The 13834-nt window shown below is 48.1% G+C and overlaps 1 protein-coding gene across 2 annotated transcripts in view; it reads left to right on the plus strand.

Moving 5' to 3' along the window:
• The window catches only part of DDX31 (DEAD-box helicase 31), a 50520-nt gene that overhangs the window by 8981 nt on the left and 27705 nt on the right, over positions 1-13834 (plus strand). For both annotated transcript variants that reach the window (XM_068155943.1, XM_068155944.1), the window contains exons 10-15: positions 735-854; positions 1729-1835; positions 2553-2788; positions 3383-3559; positions 6140-6199; positions 12022-12072. In XM_068155943.1, coding sequence (XP_068012044.1) covers positions 735-854; positions 1729-1835; positions 2553-2788; positions 3383-3559; positions 6140-6199; positions 12022-12072 — 751 coding nt within the window. The remainder of the gene's footprint in view (positions 1-734; positions 855-1728; positions 1836-2552; positions 2789-3382; positions 3560-6139; positions 6200-12021; positions 12073-13834) is intronic.

The raw sequence follows: 13834 nt of genomic DNA on the forward strand, positions 1-13834 counted from the left end.
TTGGGGTCAAGCTGTGATCCCCTTGGATTTTAGAGAGGCACAGTGCCTGGGTCAGCAGGAAGCCTTCACTTCCCCCAGCTGGATCCAGTTCTAAAATGTTGATGAGCCTTCTGAGCAGATGATCTCCTGTGTCACTGGGGTTTTTTTTCCCCTCTCCTCTGACAAACACCTGTATTTGCTTACCACCCAGAGCTGCCTGCAGTGTTTGTTGTGGGGGAAATTGCTTTCTGGAGAAGAGATTTCCTGCTGTTCAAAATCTTGGGTTTTTTATGATTTTTATTGTTTCTTTTCAAGAATTGAATTGTAAGCTGCTAATCCAAATTGGAGCTCTCATTTCTCTCTCTAGGCATGCACACAGAAAAGGTAGTTTATTCTTGATAGTAAACCAAATACTCCATTAGAAAAGGAAACCTGGCTTGGGTGGCTTAATTTTTTCTTTTACATATTAATAGTGTTTCTCTCCACTCTGTCCCTGTCTCTGAGTGTTAACAATGAGCAAGGATAAAATGCAGCTGTGCAAAGAGCTTTCAGCTTTAGTCAGTGGGAAAATACTGTCCCTGTTAGCTGTTGTTGTTATGTTTTCCTCTCTAAGTTCAGCTGCTTCCTTCTGTATCTTCCTCCAGGGTTTAGTGCTAACCTGTTTGTTGCCTCCTGTTTTCCCATTTGGTTTTCTTTCTTGGGTGTGTTTTGCTGCTGCTTTGCTGATTGTTTGGTTTGTGGTGTCATCTCAACAGGCTACGTAAAGGGATAAACATCCTGATTTCAACTCCTGGTCGCCTGGTTGATCACATCAGGTCCACAGAGTGTATTCATTTCCGTCGCACTCAGTGGCTGATAATAGATGAAGCAGACAGGTAAACATCCAAGGGGTTGGAGATGGAACATGATTCACACCTGGAGTCCTGTGTCCAGTTCTGGGCTCCTCAGGTTAGGAAGGAGGTTGAGCTGCTGGAAGGTGTCCAGAGAAGGGCAAGAAAGCTGGGGAGGGGTCTGGAGCACAGCCCTGGGAGGAGAGGCTGAGGGAGCTGGGGTTGCTTAGCCTGGAGAAGAGGAGGCTCAGGGGAGACCTTCTTGCTCTCTCCAACTCCCTGCAGGGAGGTTGTAGCCAGGTGGAGGTTGGTCTCTTCTCCCAGGCACCCAGCACCAGAACAAGAGGACACAGTCTCAAGCTGTGCCAGGGAAAGTTTAAGCTGGAGGTGAGGAGAAAGTTCTTCACAGGAAGAGTAATTGGCCATTGGAATGTGCTGCCCAGGGAGGTGGTGGTGTTCCCCATCCCTGGAGGTGTTCCAGAGGGGATTGGATGTGGCACTTGGAGCCATGGTTTAGCTGTCATGAGGTGTTAGGTGATCGGTTGGACTTGATCTCTGAGGTCTTTTCCAACCTGGTTGATTCTGTGATTCTTTTACTCTCTTCATCACCATTCATTAAATATTAAAAATAAAAGTAAGAGAGCATGCACAGGACCTTAAACCATGCAGCCTCAGCAGCCTCAGCCAAGCACCAGATGTCTGGGACTAGAAAGAAATGTCCCCTTTGGAGAGGTTATTGTAGAATCAGTCATTGCAGAGATTCCTTCAGTGCCTTCTCACCCTGGCCAAAGATGAAGAGAAAGGCAAAAGATCTGATCAGCTTTAGCCCTTCCCCCTCTTCCTAATTGGCTCATGCAGAATTAAGACTTTCTCCTCATTCCTTCAGCATCTTTTTTTATCATCTCTCTTGTTGTTCCAGGATCCTGGACCTGGGCTTTGAGAAGGATGTAGCTGTGATACTGAATGCTTTAAATGCTGTCAGAGAGACACGCCAGAATGTCCTGCTCTCAGCTACCCTCACAGAAGGTGGGTTTATAGGCAGGTGGAGGTCTCTTCTATCTGACCATTCCACAAGCAACTGCAAAGTAGTTGATTGAGGCTGATTACAGCCCAATCTGAATGAAGCCCTTTGCAGAAGTAGGGTAATACCTATTGATTTCTTTAGGCTTATGACACTTGTCCTTTGTTACTGAGATTTCTCAGTGTAAGGACTTACATATGTCTCAGAAATCCTAGAGCAAAGTCACCATGAACCTGGGAAGCACTGGGGGGGTTTGTTTGCTTTGCAAGTCTATAATTAAGGCAGAAAGCTGATAACAGGGCAAGGCAGCTGTTGTGTCATTTGCTCCAGTATCACACAAGCAGTCAATGAGGCAGGAATTGAGACAGGCTTTTGAGGCCTGCACTCTCAATACAGTGTAGATCAGTTGAGTGTTTTCCACACATACAATTAGGCAGCATTTGGCTGTCTTGGTTTTTACCTGGTGGAGCTATTTGTGTAGTGGAACATAGCACAACTGACCAAAATAGTGTCTTGTGATGCTTTTGATGGAGTCCACAGCAACTAAAGCTGGCTAAGTGCAAGGCTTGTGGAGGTATTCTGTCAAGTGTTCTCTCACTGGCTCCTTGCCCTTCCCTGCTTCGCATTGGAGTTGGCTCAGTTGGGTTTTTAATGTGACTGTATCCTGACCTTCTCCAGTAGCACCCCAGGCTGCACCTCACGTGTCCTTTTCTGTGGTTTAGGAGTGACACGGCTGGCTGACATCAGCTTGAATGATCCCATCAGCATTTCCATAGCAGATGAAATCCAGAAGGCACCCAAAGCTACCTCCCAAAGAGAGACACAAGCCAGTAGCTCATCAGACTGCATGGACCCAGAAAACTTTGCTGTTCCAGAGAAGCTCAAGCAGTATTTCATGATGGTTCCCAGCAAACTCAGGCTTGTCACATTGGCAGCTTTCATCCTTGAGAAATGCAAGGTGAGACTGTTTGCATTTGTATTGCTGAGCAGCCCTTTGCCCTTTCCAACTCCTTCATCTGTTCCTCTGTCAAAGAGAGCCTGGGTTAGATCTAGGGCTTTGAAGTGCATGTGGTGTACAGGGAGCCACAGGAAGGCTGAGGTGCTGTTGCCTTTCATGCTGGCAGTGAGATACCTGTGCAGTAAGTGGGCTTGGCATGTGGTGTCCAACTCCAGAACCCTTTCCCAGATAACCTAGGTGGATTTTGATGCACCTAGATCTTAAAAAGATGGAGTTGGGAGATGCCTGTGGAAATCACAGAACAGAATCACACAACATTGTGTGGTTGGAAGGGACCTCCAGAGAGAGTCCAACCCCCCTGCCAAAGCAGGACCACCCAGGGTAGTCCACACAGGAATGCATTCAGATGGGTTGTGAATGTGTCTAGAGAAGGAGACTCCACAGTCTCTCTGGGCAGCCTGTTCCAGGGCTCTGCCACCCTCACTGTGAAGAAGTTTCTCCTCATGTTGAGGTGGTACCTGTTGTACTTGTACCTTGTCTTACTGCTGTGCAGCACCGGCCTGGTCACGAGCGCTGTTCTTCTTCTTCTTCCAGTTTGAAAAACGCCACAAGATGATCATCTTTTTCTCCAGCTGTGAGCAAGTGGAATTCCACTATGAGCTCTTCCTACAAGTCCTTGCAGGAGGACCAGGGTCACAGCAGCCTGAAGGTTCATCTGGCTCCTCTGCATGCCTACAGTTTCTGCGACTGCACGGCAGCATGGCGCAGGAAGTAAGTCCTCCCCAACTGTCAGCATCCGCAGGTTGATTCCTCGCTCCCTCTGATTTATTGCGTGGTTATTCTGGGGAGGAGGGCAGAAGAGAGGACAGAGAGTCATTTCACCTCTAGGGGCCTCACTCTTCCATCTGCTAATGAGAATACAAATATTGTCCCACTTCTGGAAAGCACCTTGGTGACTGCATCTGAAAAATCCAGCTGAAGAGGCAAGAGGTGTTAGTTCAGCAGGCTGAGGCAGCCGTTCTGTATTCCCACTGGGTGCACTTAAACCATTTGTGTATCCATGATTCCCTCTTGTGCAGTCAAAACAGGCTTTTAATGCCAAAGGCAAACCTCATGCAAACCCCCAAATGTTACTACCCAATAAGTTGCCCTCATTAGATGAAGATGGAGCAGTTTGGCTTTGGTTTTGAAGAACAGTGTCTTGACACACTTCTCTTTCCAGGGATGGAATAATGGCACTGAAACAGTGATCACCCCAAACAGGTCTAGTGCTTGGTGGGCCTGGGTGATGGGGTTGGAACTTGTTCCAGAGAGCTGAGAGGCCAAGAGAAGTGTGTCAAATGAACTGTCTCTGCAATGTTTCTCTCATTAGTTGAGGGACCTCCCTTGAAAGTTCAGCCTCTGATCCTCCCCATGGTCTGTGATGGAGAGAATTGCTGCTCTACTCTGAGCTGCACAGCAGAGATGGTAAATGAAGAGAGCTCCTCTGCTGAAGCAAGAGGTGAAGAGCCATTGTTTTTTCTCACTCATTCCCATCCTGTGGAGACCAGAAACATGTGCTTTGCTGTCCCTGCAGTCTGGCCTTTCCTCAACCTGCCTGCCTGAGCGAGTGAGCAGGCCTGGTCTGGCCCAACCCTACCCTGACCAGCTGTTAAGCCAACAGAACACCACTAAGTAGCTGGCACCAGGGGAAGGGTTTTGCCTTTTTAGTACCCAGTGTGTAATTAGTGCTTGATGTCTTCAAATTAAGAGCATTAATGGAGCTAAATTGTGGATCCCATATGGTACTGCTGAGCACGGCTGCTGTCATTGTCAACAAGATACAGCGTGCTCTCTTCTTTAATTTTTGTCAGCAGAGGGTTCAGTGTGTCAGCAAGGCCCAAGTTCCCCTTCCTCCCCAGAGCAGCACCTCTAGCTGGGAGTCAGGTGTGTAAGGTTTCTTCTCTATCTTCAACCAAACAGGACATTTGCTTAACTCCTAGCTACAACTCTGAGGAGTTGAAACCTGGAAAGGAGAATATTTTTGGAAGAAGGAAGCAAAAGGCACAGGAAGGAAATGGATGTGGTGTTTCTGAGGCCAGAGAAAGCCTGGAATCCAGTCAAGGGAGTGAGAGTGTGCAGTTGTTTCCCCACAGCTAGGGAGAAGTAGTGTAGGTGGGTAGGTGGTACTGGCAAGCAAAGACCAAATGGTAGAGGTCTTCAGTTACTACTGCTCAGGGAGTGTCTGATGGCAGATGTTAGGATGTGATGTGGGTTGAAAAATCACTTTCTGTTGCTTTTATCAAGGGGAAAAAAACCAAACAAAAAAAAACCACCTCCCAGAGTAGTTTAACTGGAGTGTACTTAGGAAGGCTTTGGAACTGACAAAGCAGGAGGCTGTTGAGGGTAAGTGAGGAACTGTACCAGCAGGTTCCTGCAGTTCTGGGTCTTAACAGCTCAGTGACTGCTGGTGAGGCAATCTGGGACGTGGACAGCCCTGCATGGGAGCCTGAGCTCGTGTTGGAAGTAGGCCCTGCAGGAATTCTGCACAAACCAGTGATGAGGACAAGAGGGAGCACTGCCTCTGACACTCGTGGGAAAGGACAACCTCCATCCCAGTGGCCCTTGCCTCTATATGAGGCTGGAAGAGTGTGCCCTGGGAGCTCTGTGGTAGCTGCCTACAGGGCCCAAGGGCCCTGCTCCCTTGGGCAGAGGTCTTTGGCCAAGGTCTTATTTCTCCTGGCCTATAACTTTGAGAATTTATCCCCCAACAGTTCCATGAGCAGCTGAACAGCCCCAATACTTAATGATTCCTGAGTCAGCCCAGTGCCTGTCCGCATGCCCCACTGGGCACACGGTGAGGCTGATCTCTTGTGATGTGACTGTATCACTGTGTCAACAAAATGGGCTCATGCTGCCCACTGTGGCACTGGGCAGGCAGCAGTTAAATGCCCAGCATTTCCTTGCCTTCACAAAAGCCTGTGCTGCCTGCCCACAAAGTCTGCCAGTGCTCTTGCTTTAAATCTCTTGTGGATCCTCTCTCCACGGTTGCTGCGTTCTGACATGTGCAGGCCACACTCTGTGCAAACCTTGGAGGTGCTGGCTGCTTTGGTTTGCCCAAATGTGCTCAAATGTGCCCCAGATGTTGTGCCTTCCTACCTGGGGCCACACCTGTATGTCACAGATTGGGTTTTTTTCATATGCAGGAGGAGTCTGTCTGAAACTTGTGACGCCAAATCCTTTGCTTTTGAAGCTCTGCATCCTGCGGTGCCCAAGGCATAGTTGCTAAATGGCTGCAGCAGCTCACTTGGTTTCTCTTTGGCTGTGATGTACATAAGCACTCCTTTCATTTTCCTGTTTAAATCCCCCTAGGAAAGAACAGAAGTCTTCCAGGAGTTCCTGATATCCAAGACTGGCATCTTGCTTTGCACTGTAAGTAACTTGGAGTCCCTCATCAGCTGCAGGCTAATGGGGCTGTCTGGTATCTAATGGGAGAGCAGAGGATTTGGCACTGAGCTCTAATTCCAGCTCGCTGTCTGACCTTGAGGAAAGTCACCTCCTCTTTCTGCATCCCACGTGTTCAAAAGGACTGCTGCCCTCTTTGCAAATGGTTATATGATCTTTTTTGCTGCAAGCCACCACATACAGAAGAAGCTCATGTCTTAGACAAGAGGCCTTTAGGTGTTCTGCATGCTCTTCTGTCTGGAAAAAGCTGTTTGCTCGAAGCTGGAGCCTTGCCCTCTACATGCAGTTGGTAGAACATCATCCTGATTTGTAGCGTGCCCCACAAGTGCCAGGTAAATTGGGTGTGCTGTGGCATTCCCCATCTTAATGACTACCCCAAGGTTAAAAACAAAAGCCTGCAGGGATGGAAGGAAGGGAAGCCCAACCAGAGAGTGGTGTCACTAGACACTCTCACGCTCTGCTGCTCTGCACGCTTTTTGCCCTTCAAGCTTTTTCCTTCAAGGCTGCTGAGGGAGAAACTCCTGTCCTCCGCTGAAGTTTGCTGGCACCCTTGTGTCGTGGTGGCACCTTCCTCTTCTCGTTTGTGACCTGTCTGTGCCACAGCTAGCCTGCTGCAGTGGTGCAGAAGGCTGCACGATTTGCTCTCTAATAGTGGCAGCTGTTGATCTGAAAACGTGTGAATCTTGGCGATTCCTACCCACCGCAAACTTGTAAATTACAGCGATCGGGAGTAATTAGAGCTGAGAAACCCTCTCCAGCTCTGAAATGACTCCTGTTCTTCCAGCACATCATTCTGAAAGGAAAATAGTTGTCTTTTTTTTTTTCTTCTTTCCCTCAGAAAGGGCTGAATTTTATCTTCTTCTCATGCTTCTCTCTAATAGCAGCCTTTGATTCAGCGTTGGCAGCTTAGGTGTTGCGTCGCCTGTAAAATGAGGCTTGTTAGATGCTACTTTTGGTCCTGCCTGTGTGTGCAACCTTTCAGTGATCTCATCAAGGTCAAAATGCATCTCTGCAGTGCACAAATCTAGCTACAACCCTCTATACAGGGAGAAGTGTCTTATGTGGGGAGTAACAGCGAAGCTTAAATCATTCAGTGGTGCACATTAAACCTCTGGAAGATTAAAAGTGTTTGGTGAAGTCCAAATAATAAACAGCTGAACTTTATTGTCCTCCAGGCAGCATGCTGTGTGTGGCTGAGAAATTTCAGGTGTGTTTGTGAGTTCAGGTATCTTTGTTACTGAAATTTCAGTGTAATGTGTTTGGAAAGATAGTGAATGCTGCGTTTTAGCCAGAGAGCAAAGGGAATCATTGCAGTCACTGGGAGGTCAGTTTCTGAGCAGCACCATTTGGAAGGGGAAAGGGAAAAAAAATCTGCCAGTTGTGGACAGGGTAAGAAAAAGACTTTAAGTTGGATAAAGAAATCCCAGTGGATGGGATCCCCCTCTTGAGACACTGGGGATGTGGTTTGATTTCCTGCCTTGCCAGAGAGTCCATCCGAGCCGATGTGGACAAGGCAAGGAGTCAGCCGCGTGCTTGCTCCTGACCCCTCACAAACAGGAGATGATTTAAGCTAACCTGAAGTGCTGCAAGGAGGGGAGTGTAGGATCATGCATTTATCTCAACCCTCCTTCATTTCAAACTAAGCTGCTCTGCATTTCCTGCAAGGCAGGGCTGCAGATCCCGGCGACTGCAGTGGCTGTGGCTCAGCTGGCGCCTGGTCAGCACGTTCAGCACAGTGAGCTGTGTGTCCGAGTCCAAAATCTCCCTCTGCTTCAGCTCCCCATCTGTAAAATGGGGATAGCAGCACTGCTCTATCTTACAGAGATGTTGGGAGGACAAATGCATTGAAAGCAGGAGGTGGCCTGTTACCACAGTAATGGGGACCATATGGACACCTTAATATAGAGATACACTTTGCACCAGTCCCACATTACAGGTGCCTCCCCAACGCAGATGTCCAAAGGGCAGCCAAGCTCTGTGACCACCTCCTGCCTCCGAGGGCATTGCTTTTTTCTGACAGTTTCCTTCATATCAGCAAAAAAAAAAGCAACCCTCTGTTGGTGGAAAGGTTGCTTCTGTTCATCTTTTATGGTTGGTTTTTTTTTTTTCCCACTGCAAAATCCTGGTTTGTGCCCCACAAAATTTGGAAAGCTGGCTGACAAGAGAGCAGCACAAATAATGTTGCTGTCCTTCCCCTGTCCCTTATGCCATGTTCTCCACCCATCTTTCCGCTCTAGTAAGCAATGGGACCTGCTGTTCCTTTTATTAGTTTGCTCTAGGTCAGATGTATATTAATATAGGCCATAAAATAGGGATTGTTATTTATGCCAGCCGATAGAAGCTGGCAGACAACAGCGTAAAGAAGGGGGCCCTGCATCTCAGAGGGGTCTCCTCCAGCTTTTATTTCGCTCTCCTTCACTGAAGTTCTTTGCAGCTTCCTTTGGGATGTGCCTTTTTTCCAAACAAGTTCATCTCTTCCAGGGAGGGAGGAAAGATCATTTGGAGATTGTTTGCTGTTTACTCAGTCACGCTAACTCATCTTGCCAGTTTTCTGGCGGCCCCAGCCAAGAGCTTTCGCCTCTGACAGCTTCTGTGCTCTCTCCTTCCTCCTCTGATTACGCAGCCCAATCTGTCACCCTGCCGACGGGGGTCTCTACCCTGCTGATGGCTTTCCACACTCGGCAGTAATGACTTTTGGCAGGCCGGGAAGGCGCGAGAGCTTCTTCCCCAGCTTGGAGAGCCGCTCGGCCCTCTCTGCCTGTTAGCTAAAGCACTTTGTGAGCTTCTTTGGTAAATAAATGAGTCATTTTAATCCAACTGACAGCCTGGCACCTGAGCAAGCTGCCTTCCATCTGTACTTCTAGGCCTCATGTAGGCAGCCAATTGTCAAGCTCAGGGCCTTCAAGACCTCACCATTGAGTGTCTTTCAAAAGCAACTTTAGCAATTTCCTTTGCCCTAATTAGATGGTTTGCTCAGTCCCTCTCACACAAAGGCCCTTGCAAAACTTTTTTTGTGGCTGGGGTGATTCTGATCTTCTGCAGTAGTTTCCCTACCTTTAGCTGGGGCCTTCTTTTTTTGCCTTCCATCCCCTTGCCCCCACCCCTCTGTACCCCACCAGCACAGGTAACAGGAATTGGTAGCAGAAATGTCAGCGTTTCTGGGGGGCCTCAGGGGGGTTGTGCCCTGATACTGAGCCATTCTGTGGCTTGGAATTGGGATCAGGGCAGGAACATGGTGAAGGCTTTGCATTTGTGTTTGCCCAGTATCTGGGTTACACTGGGGTAGATTTTTTTTCCTTGCTCCTTGAGATGGTCACTTCCTTCTCCCTTCACATTCTGTGATTCTGTTTCCCACTGGAAGAAAGCAGTGACCTGCTGAGGGGTCAGATTCTTGATTTCCCTGTTATTAAGGCACAGTGTGGGATCATGCATGGAAGGGGGGATGCTGTCTGGGGCATTGGAAAAGGGAGAGCAGTACAGAGGAAATCTTTTGGGCTTCTTGAAAGAGCACTGGCAGCAGGTTCTTGCTTTTGTGTGTGGAATAAATGCAGTGCTAGTAAAACAGGATAATTGTTGCTGGAGCTGCATTCTCTCCTGGTAAGGTGACCCACAAGTATTTTCCTAAAGATCTGAGAAGCGAGAAGCTCATGGATGCTGCCAGCAGAGGAAAGCAAATCAACTCAAACTTTTTTATCCTAATTCTACCTTGCTGCTGTCTGCTGGGGTCTTTGAGGAACAGGAGCTACAGGAGATGCAGGTGGACTGATACTGGGGAATCTTTGAGAGTTTGCAAAACACTCCAATTACCAGCAAATCCCAAGACACTGCTGAAAGAAAGCCAAGCAAAGCCCCAGGAGAACAGCTGCTGATACGTGTCAGTAACAGCTGAGTGGAGCTGGTGGCACTGTGGAAGCAGTAGTGAATACAAGGCTGATGATGGGAGAGAGCTTCCTCCTAAAAATCTTGTCCCTGGCTATTTATTAGGCTTTTGGTTAACCTTTTCAACTTTCCTGCTTGTTTTGGCAAGTGCCTGTGGGAAGAACACTGCCTCTCCTCAGCCAGAGTGGTTTGGGTTGGAAGGGACCTTAAAGATCATCTCATTCCAATCCCTTGCCATGGGCAGGGACACCTCACTAGATCAGGTTGCTCATGCCCTTGTCCAACCTGGGCTTGAACACCTCCAGGGAGGGGGCATCCACAACCTCCAGAAGAGGAGGGGAAGAACCCTGATGGAGGAGAGGGATGGCTCCTGCCATCTACTCCCACATTGGGGTTCCCCACTCCTGGCCATTTGGACAGCTTGGCTGCCAATTTCTCTTGTGTACACTGACCCTGTCCCGAGGTCAGAGCCCTCTGATCAAGCCCAGCCTTTCCTAGGCTGCTGGGTGTGTGAGAGAGCACAGCACAGGCAAACACCAAAGTCTTGTCAGCGTGGAAGCGCAGCGCGGAGCCAGGCAGATCGGAGTCAGACGTCAGCGCTGCTGTCTGATCCCGCTGTAGAGTTTAGAGTTGTGTTATCCTGGTAACTGCTGAATGCCTTCCCCAATTCCTCTTGATTTATTTTCTCCCACCTCCTTTAAATGGCTTTTTGTACATCTGTTCATCCTGACTCTGGGAACAAGTTGCTCCTTAACGAGCGTGTTGGAGCTCGAGTGTGCATCGTTGCAGAGTGGGCGCTGTGGAAAGTCTCTCCTCTCTTCCTGCACTTGGAGCCACAAAACAACCTGGCTAGGTGCTTCTGGGAAAGGCCTTTGCTGCCAAAACATCAGCTTCCCAGCCTTTTAACGTGTGTGGGAGTTGCATGAAAACACTTCAGTGGGTGGCTGACACATTTTTAGTACATTAAGCTCCTGCTTACGTTCTTAATGTATTCTATTTTGCAACTAGCTAAAAGATCCACGTGTTCCAAAGCAGTTCCTAACAGAGCTGAAGCTGCACACCTGCTCTGCTCTTGCATGTGGTGAATGTAAAACCCAAGGAGGATGTGAGGACATTGCTAATGAACTGAACATCAAGGAGGGAGATTGAAACCTCTTTGTGCATGCTCTCGCTTTTGAACAGTGTTTAAACTCTTTTAAAGACAGAAAATGGAGAAGAGTTGGACCTCTTTGGAGGTCCCTTCCAACTCCCAACATTCTGTGATCCTGTGAAATTGGAGTGATGGTGCTCTGTTTTCAGCAGTGCTTAAACTCTCTTTTCTCTTTCAAATTGAGTGTGGGGGTTTTGAGCTATGCTGGTGACTGAAGGGTCTCGTTCTGAGGTTAGTTGAGGCATCATAGCCTCTTCATGTGTTCTAATTTGGTTGGAGTGAGGTGGGGGTTGGTCTCTTCTCCCCAGTATCAGGTGATAGAAGGAGAGGAAATGGTCTGAAATTGTGCTAGGGCAGGTTGAAGTTGGAGATAAGAAAAAATTTCTTTGCTGCAAGAGTGGTCAGGGATTGGCAGAGGCTGCCCAGGGAGGCGCTGGAGTCCCCAGCCCTGGAGGTGTTCAAGAAACCTGTAGCCGTGGCACTCTTGGACGTGGTTGTGTGACCTTGGTGGTGGGACTTGATGATCTCAGAGGTCTCTTCCAACTGAAACAATTCTGTGATTCCAGTCCTTCTCCAAGGCTTTTCCCACCAGCTGGCACATCAAGTAACACTCCTGATAGCAGCTTCAGACTCTGAGGTGCCCAAACTAGACACCTAAAATTCCTCCTGTTGTTTCATTCTATGATTCCCATCCCAGAAGAGTCCTTACTCTGCTGGTATCTTCCAAGTGTTTTTACTGACTTCCTTATCTGTTTTCAAGGATGTTGCAGCACGTGGACTAGACCTGCCTCAAGTTACCTGGATCGTGCAGGTAGGTTTGCTCTGTCTGTACACATGGATTGAGTGCAGTCTTGCTCAGATGAAATCCTGTTCCTCTTTCTGCAGTTTGCTGCTCTTTGTGCTGATGCCTACAGGTGTGGGAGACCCACGTGCTGCTGGCTGCAGGACTGGGACTGGAGGCTTTGCTAGGACACAGCATTGCTGTCATGCCTTTGGTTTTGACAGTCTGGTTTCCTCTTCAGCAGCTGCAGTGTTAGCAGTTGTGTAATAATATTCAACTGGCTGGGAGGAAACTCTCCTTTTCTCCTCTCTCAGGAAGCCAGATGTGGCGAGATGCTGGGCAACTCTTGCAGTTCTGTGTCCCTGTTTTCCTGAGCTGATTGAGGAGACAGCTCCATGTGGAGTTCAAGTGCAATCCTAATGTTAAACATTGAGTAGCCCAATAGCGTCTGTGCAATGACCTGGATGCTTCAAGTGAGGCTTTGCTGGCTTGGGGCTGGGGAGTTGGAAGCATTCAGCTTTCAGTAAAACTGAAGAGTTCAGATTTTCCCTGTGTGTGTGTGGAGGGGGGAAATAAAACCACAAAAAAGGGGCAAAACAAACCCAAAAACCCCCAAGGCTGTTGACAGAAAAAAACTGTCTTTGAAAGAATAAAACCAAACAAACCCAAACCAACAACAACAAACCTGACACTGAGGGAGGTGGTTTGAACCTTAAAAATAGCAACCTGTCACTTCAAGAGAGGAAGCTGAGAGAGCATGAGGCAGACTTCTCTTTTTTTTTTTTTTTATATATATAAAAGATTTATAATTAAAAATAAAGGTTGGTTGAGTTTGGGGAAGGGAAACCTGATCCAGAGATTCTCCTGTACCAAGTGACACCTGGGTAGGAAAAAGAACCAAGAGGGCACAGAGCCTCACCAAAGCTTTTCTTTAATTCCTGCCTCATCCCTTCAGGTAACAAATTTTGATTTTTAATTTTGAAGGGGGGAAAGAACAAAAAAAAAAAGAAAAAAGGGAAAGCTTTGGGTAGCATCTAGCTGGTTGGAAAAGGCTGGGGAAGTGAAGGCTTTTAATTCCCAGCTCTGTATATTAATGTAATTTACCCAAAGATATAGTTGCCAGTGTTAGAACGCAGTGCAAATTACCTAAAACCCTGGGAGGCTTCTGTGTGTCCAGAAGGCGAAATCTCAGCTGTCCTGAGAGCTGTGTCCAAGAGCAAGGACCTGCAGGGAGCAATTAGATTGCTCACAGCATCTTACTCACACCTCTAGCCAGTAGAAACTTTGCCAGAGGGCACAGGTAGAAACACTAGAGTGGGCTTTGGTTGTTGGGTTTTTTCCAGTTAAACTGCTGAGGGCTCATTTCTGAGCAATAGCTCTGTGCATGTTTGTTTTTCCAGGAAAGAGAGGAGGAGGAGGAGTGGGGGGGGAAGAATTAGGGGGAGGTTAAAGGGAGGGAAATATGTCACCCTTGATCACATCTTGCAAATGGCTGGGCAGTTTCGATTCCCGGCGAGGTAAATGAGAGGCACTGCTGGGTTAGGAGGGGGTTTAAGCAACAGTTTTCATAGCTGGGAGTGGGAAGACAATTGCTGTGTGTCCTAGGCTGCTGAAGCATTCATCTCTCTCAGGTTCCTTCTGTCCAGTAACCAGCTATGATTTGCTTTAAGCTGAACAAAACAAATTTATTAGCCCAGTTCCAAGCTGGAACAGGTTGCCCAGGGGAAGTCCTGGATGCTCCCTCACCTGGAGGTGTTCAAGGCCAGGTTGGATGAGGCCTTGAACAACCTGG

The sequence above is a fragment of the Melanerpes formicivorus genome, unplaced genomic scaffold, assembly GCF_026170545.1.
Source record: "Melanerpes formicivorus ecotype bairdi unplaced genomic scaffold, bMelFor1.0.p_v2 SCAF_33, whole genome shotgun sequence".
Taxonomy (NCBI): domain Eukaryota; kingdom Metazoa; phylum Chordata; class Aves; order Piciformes; family Picidae; genus Melanerpes; species Melanerpes formicivorus.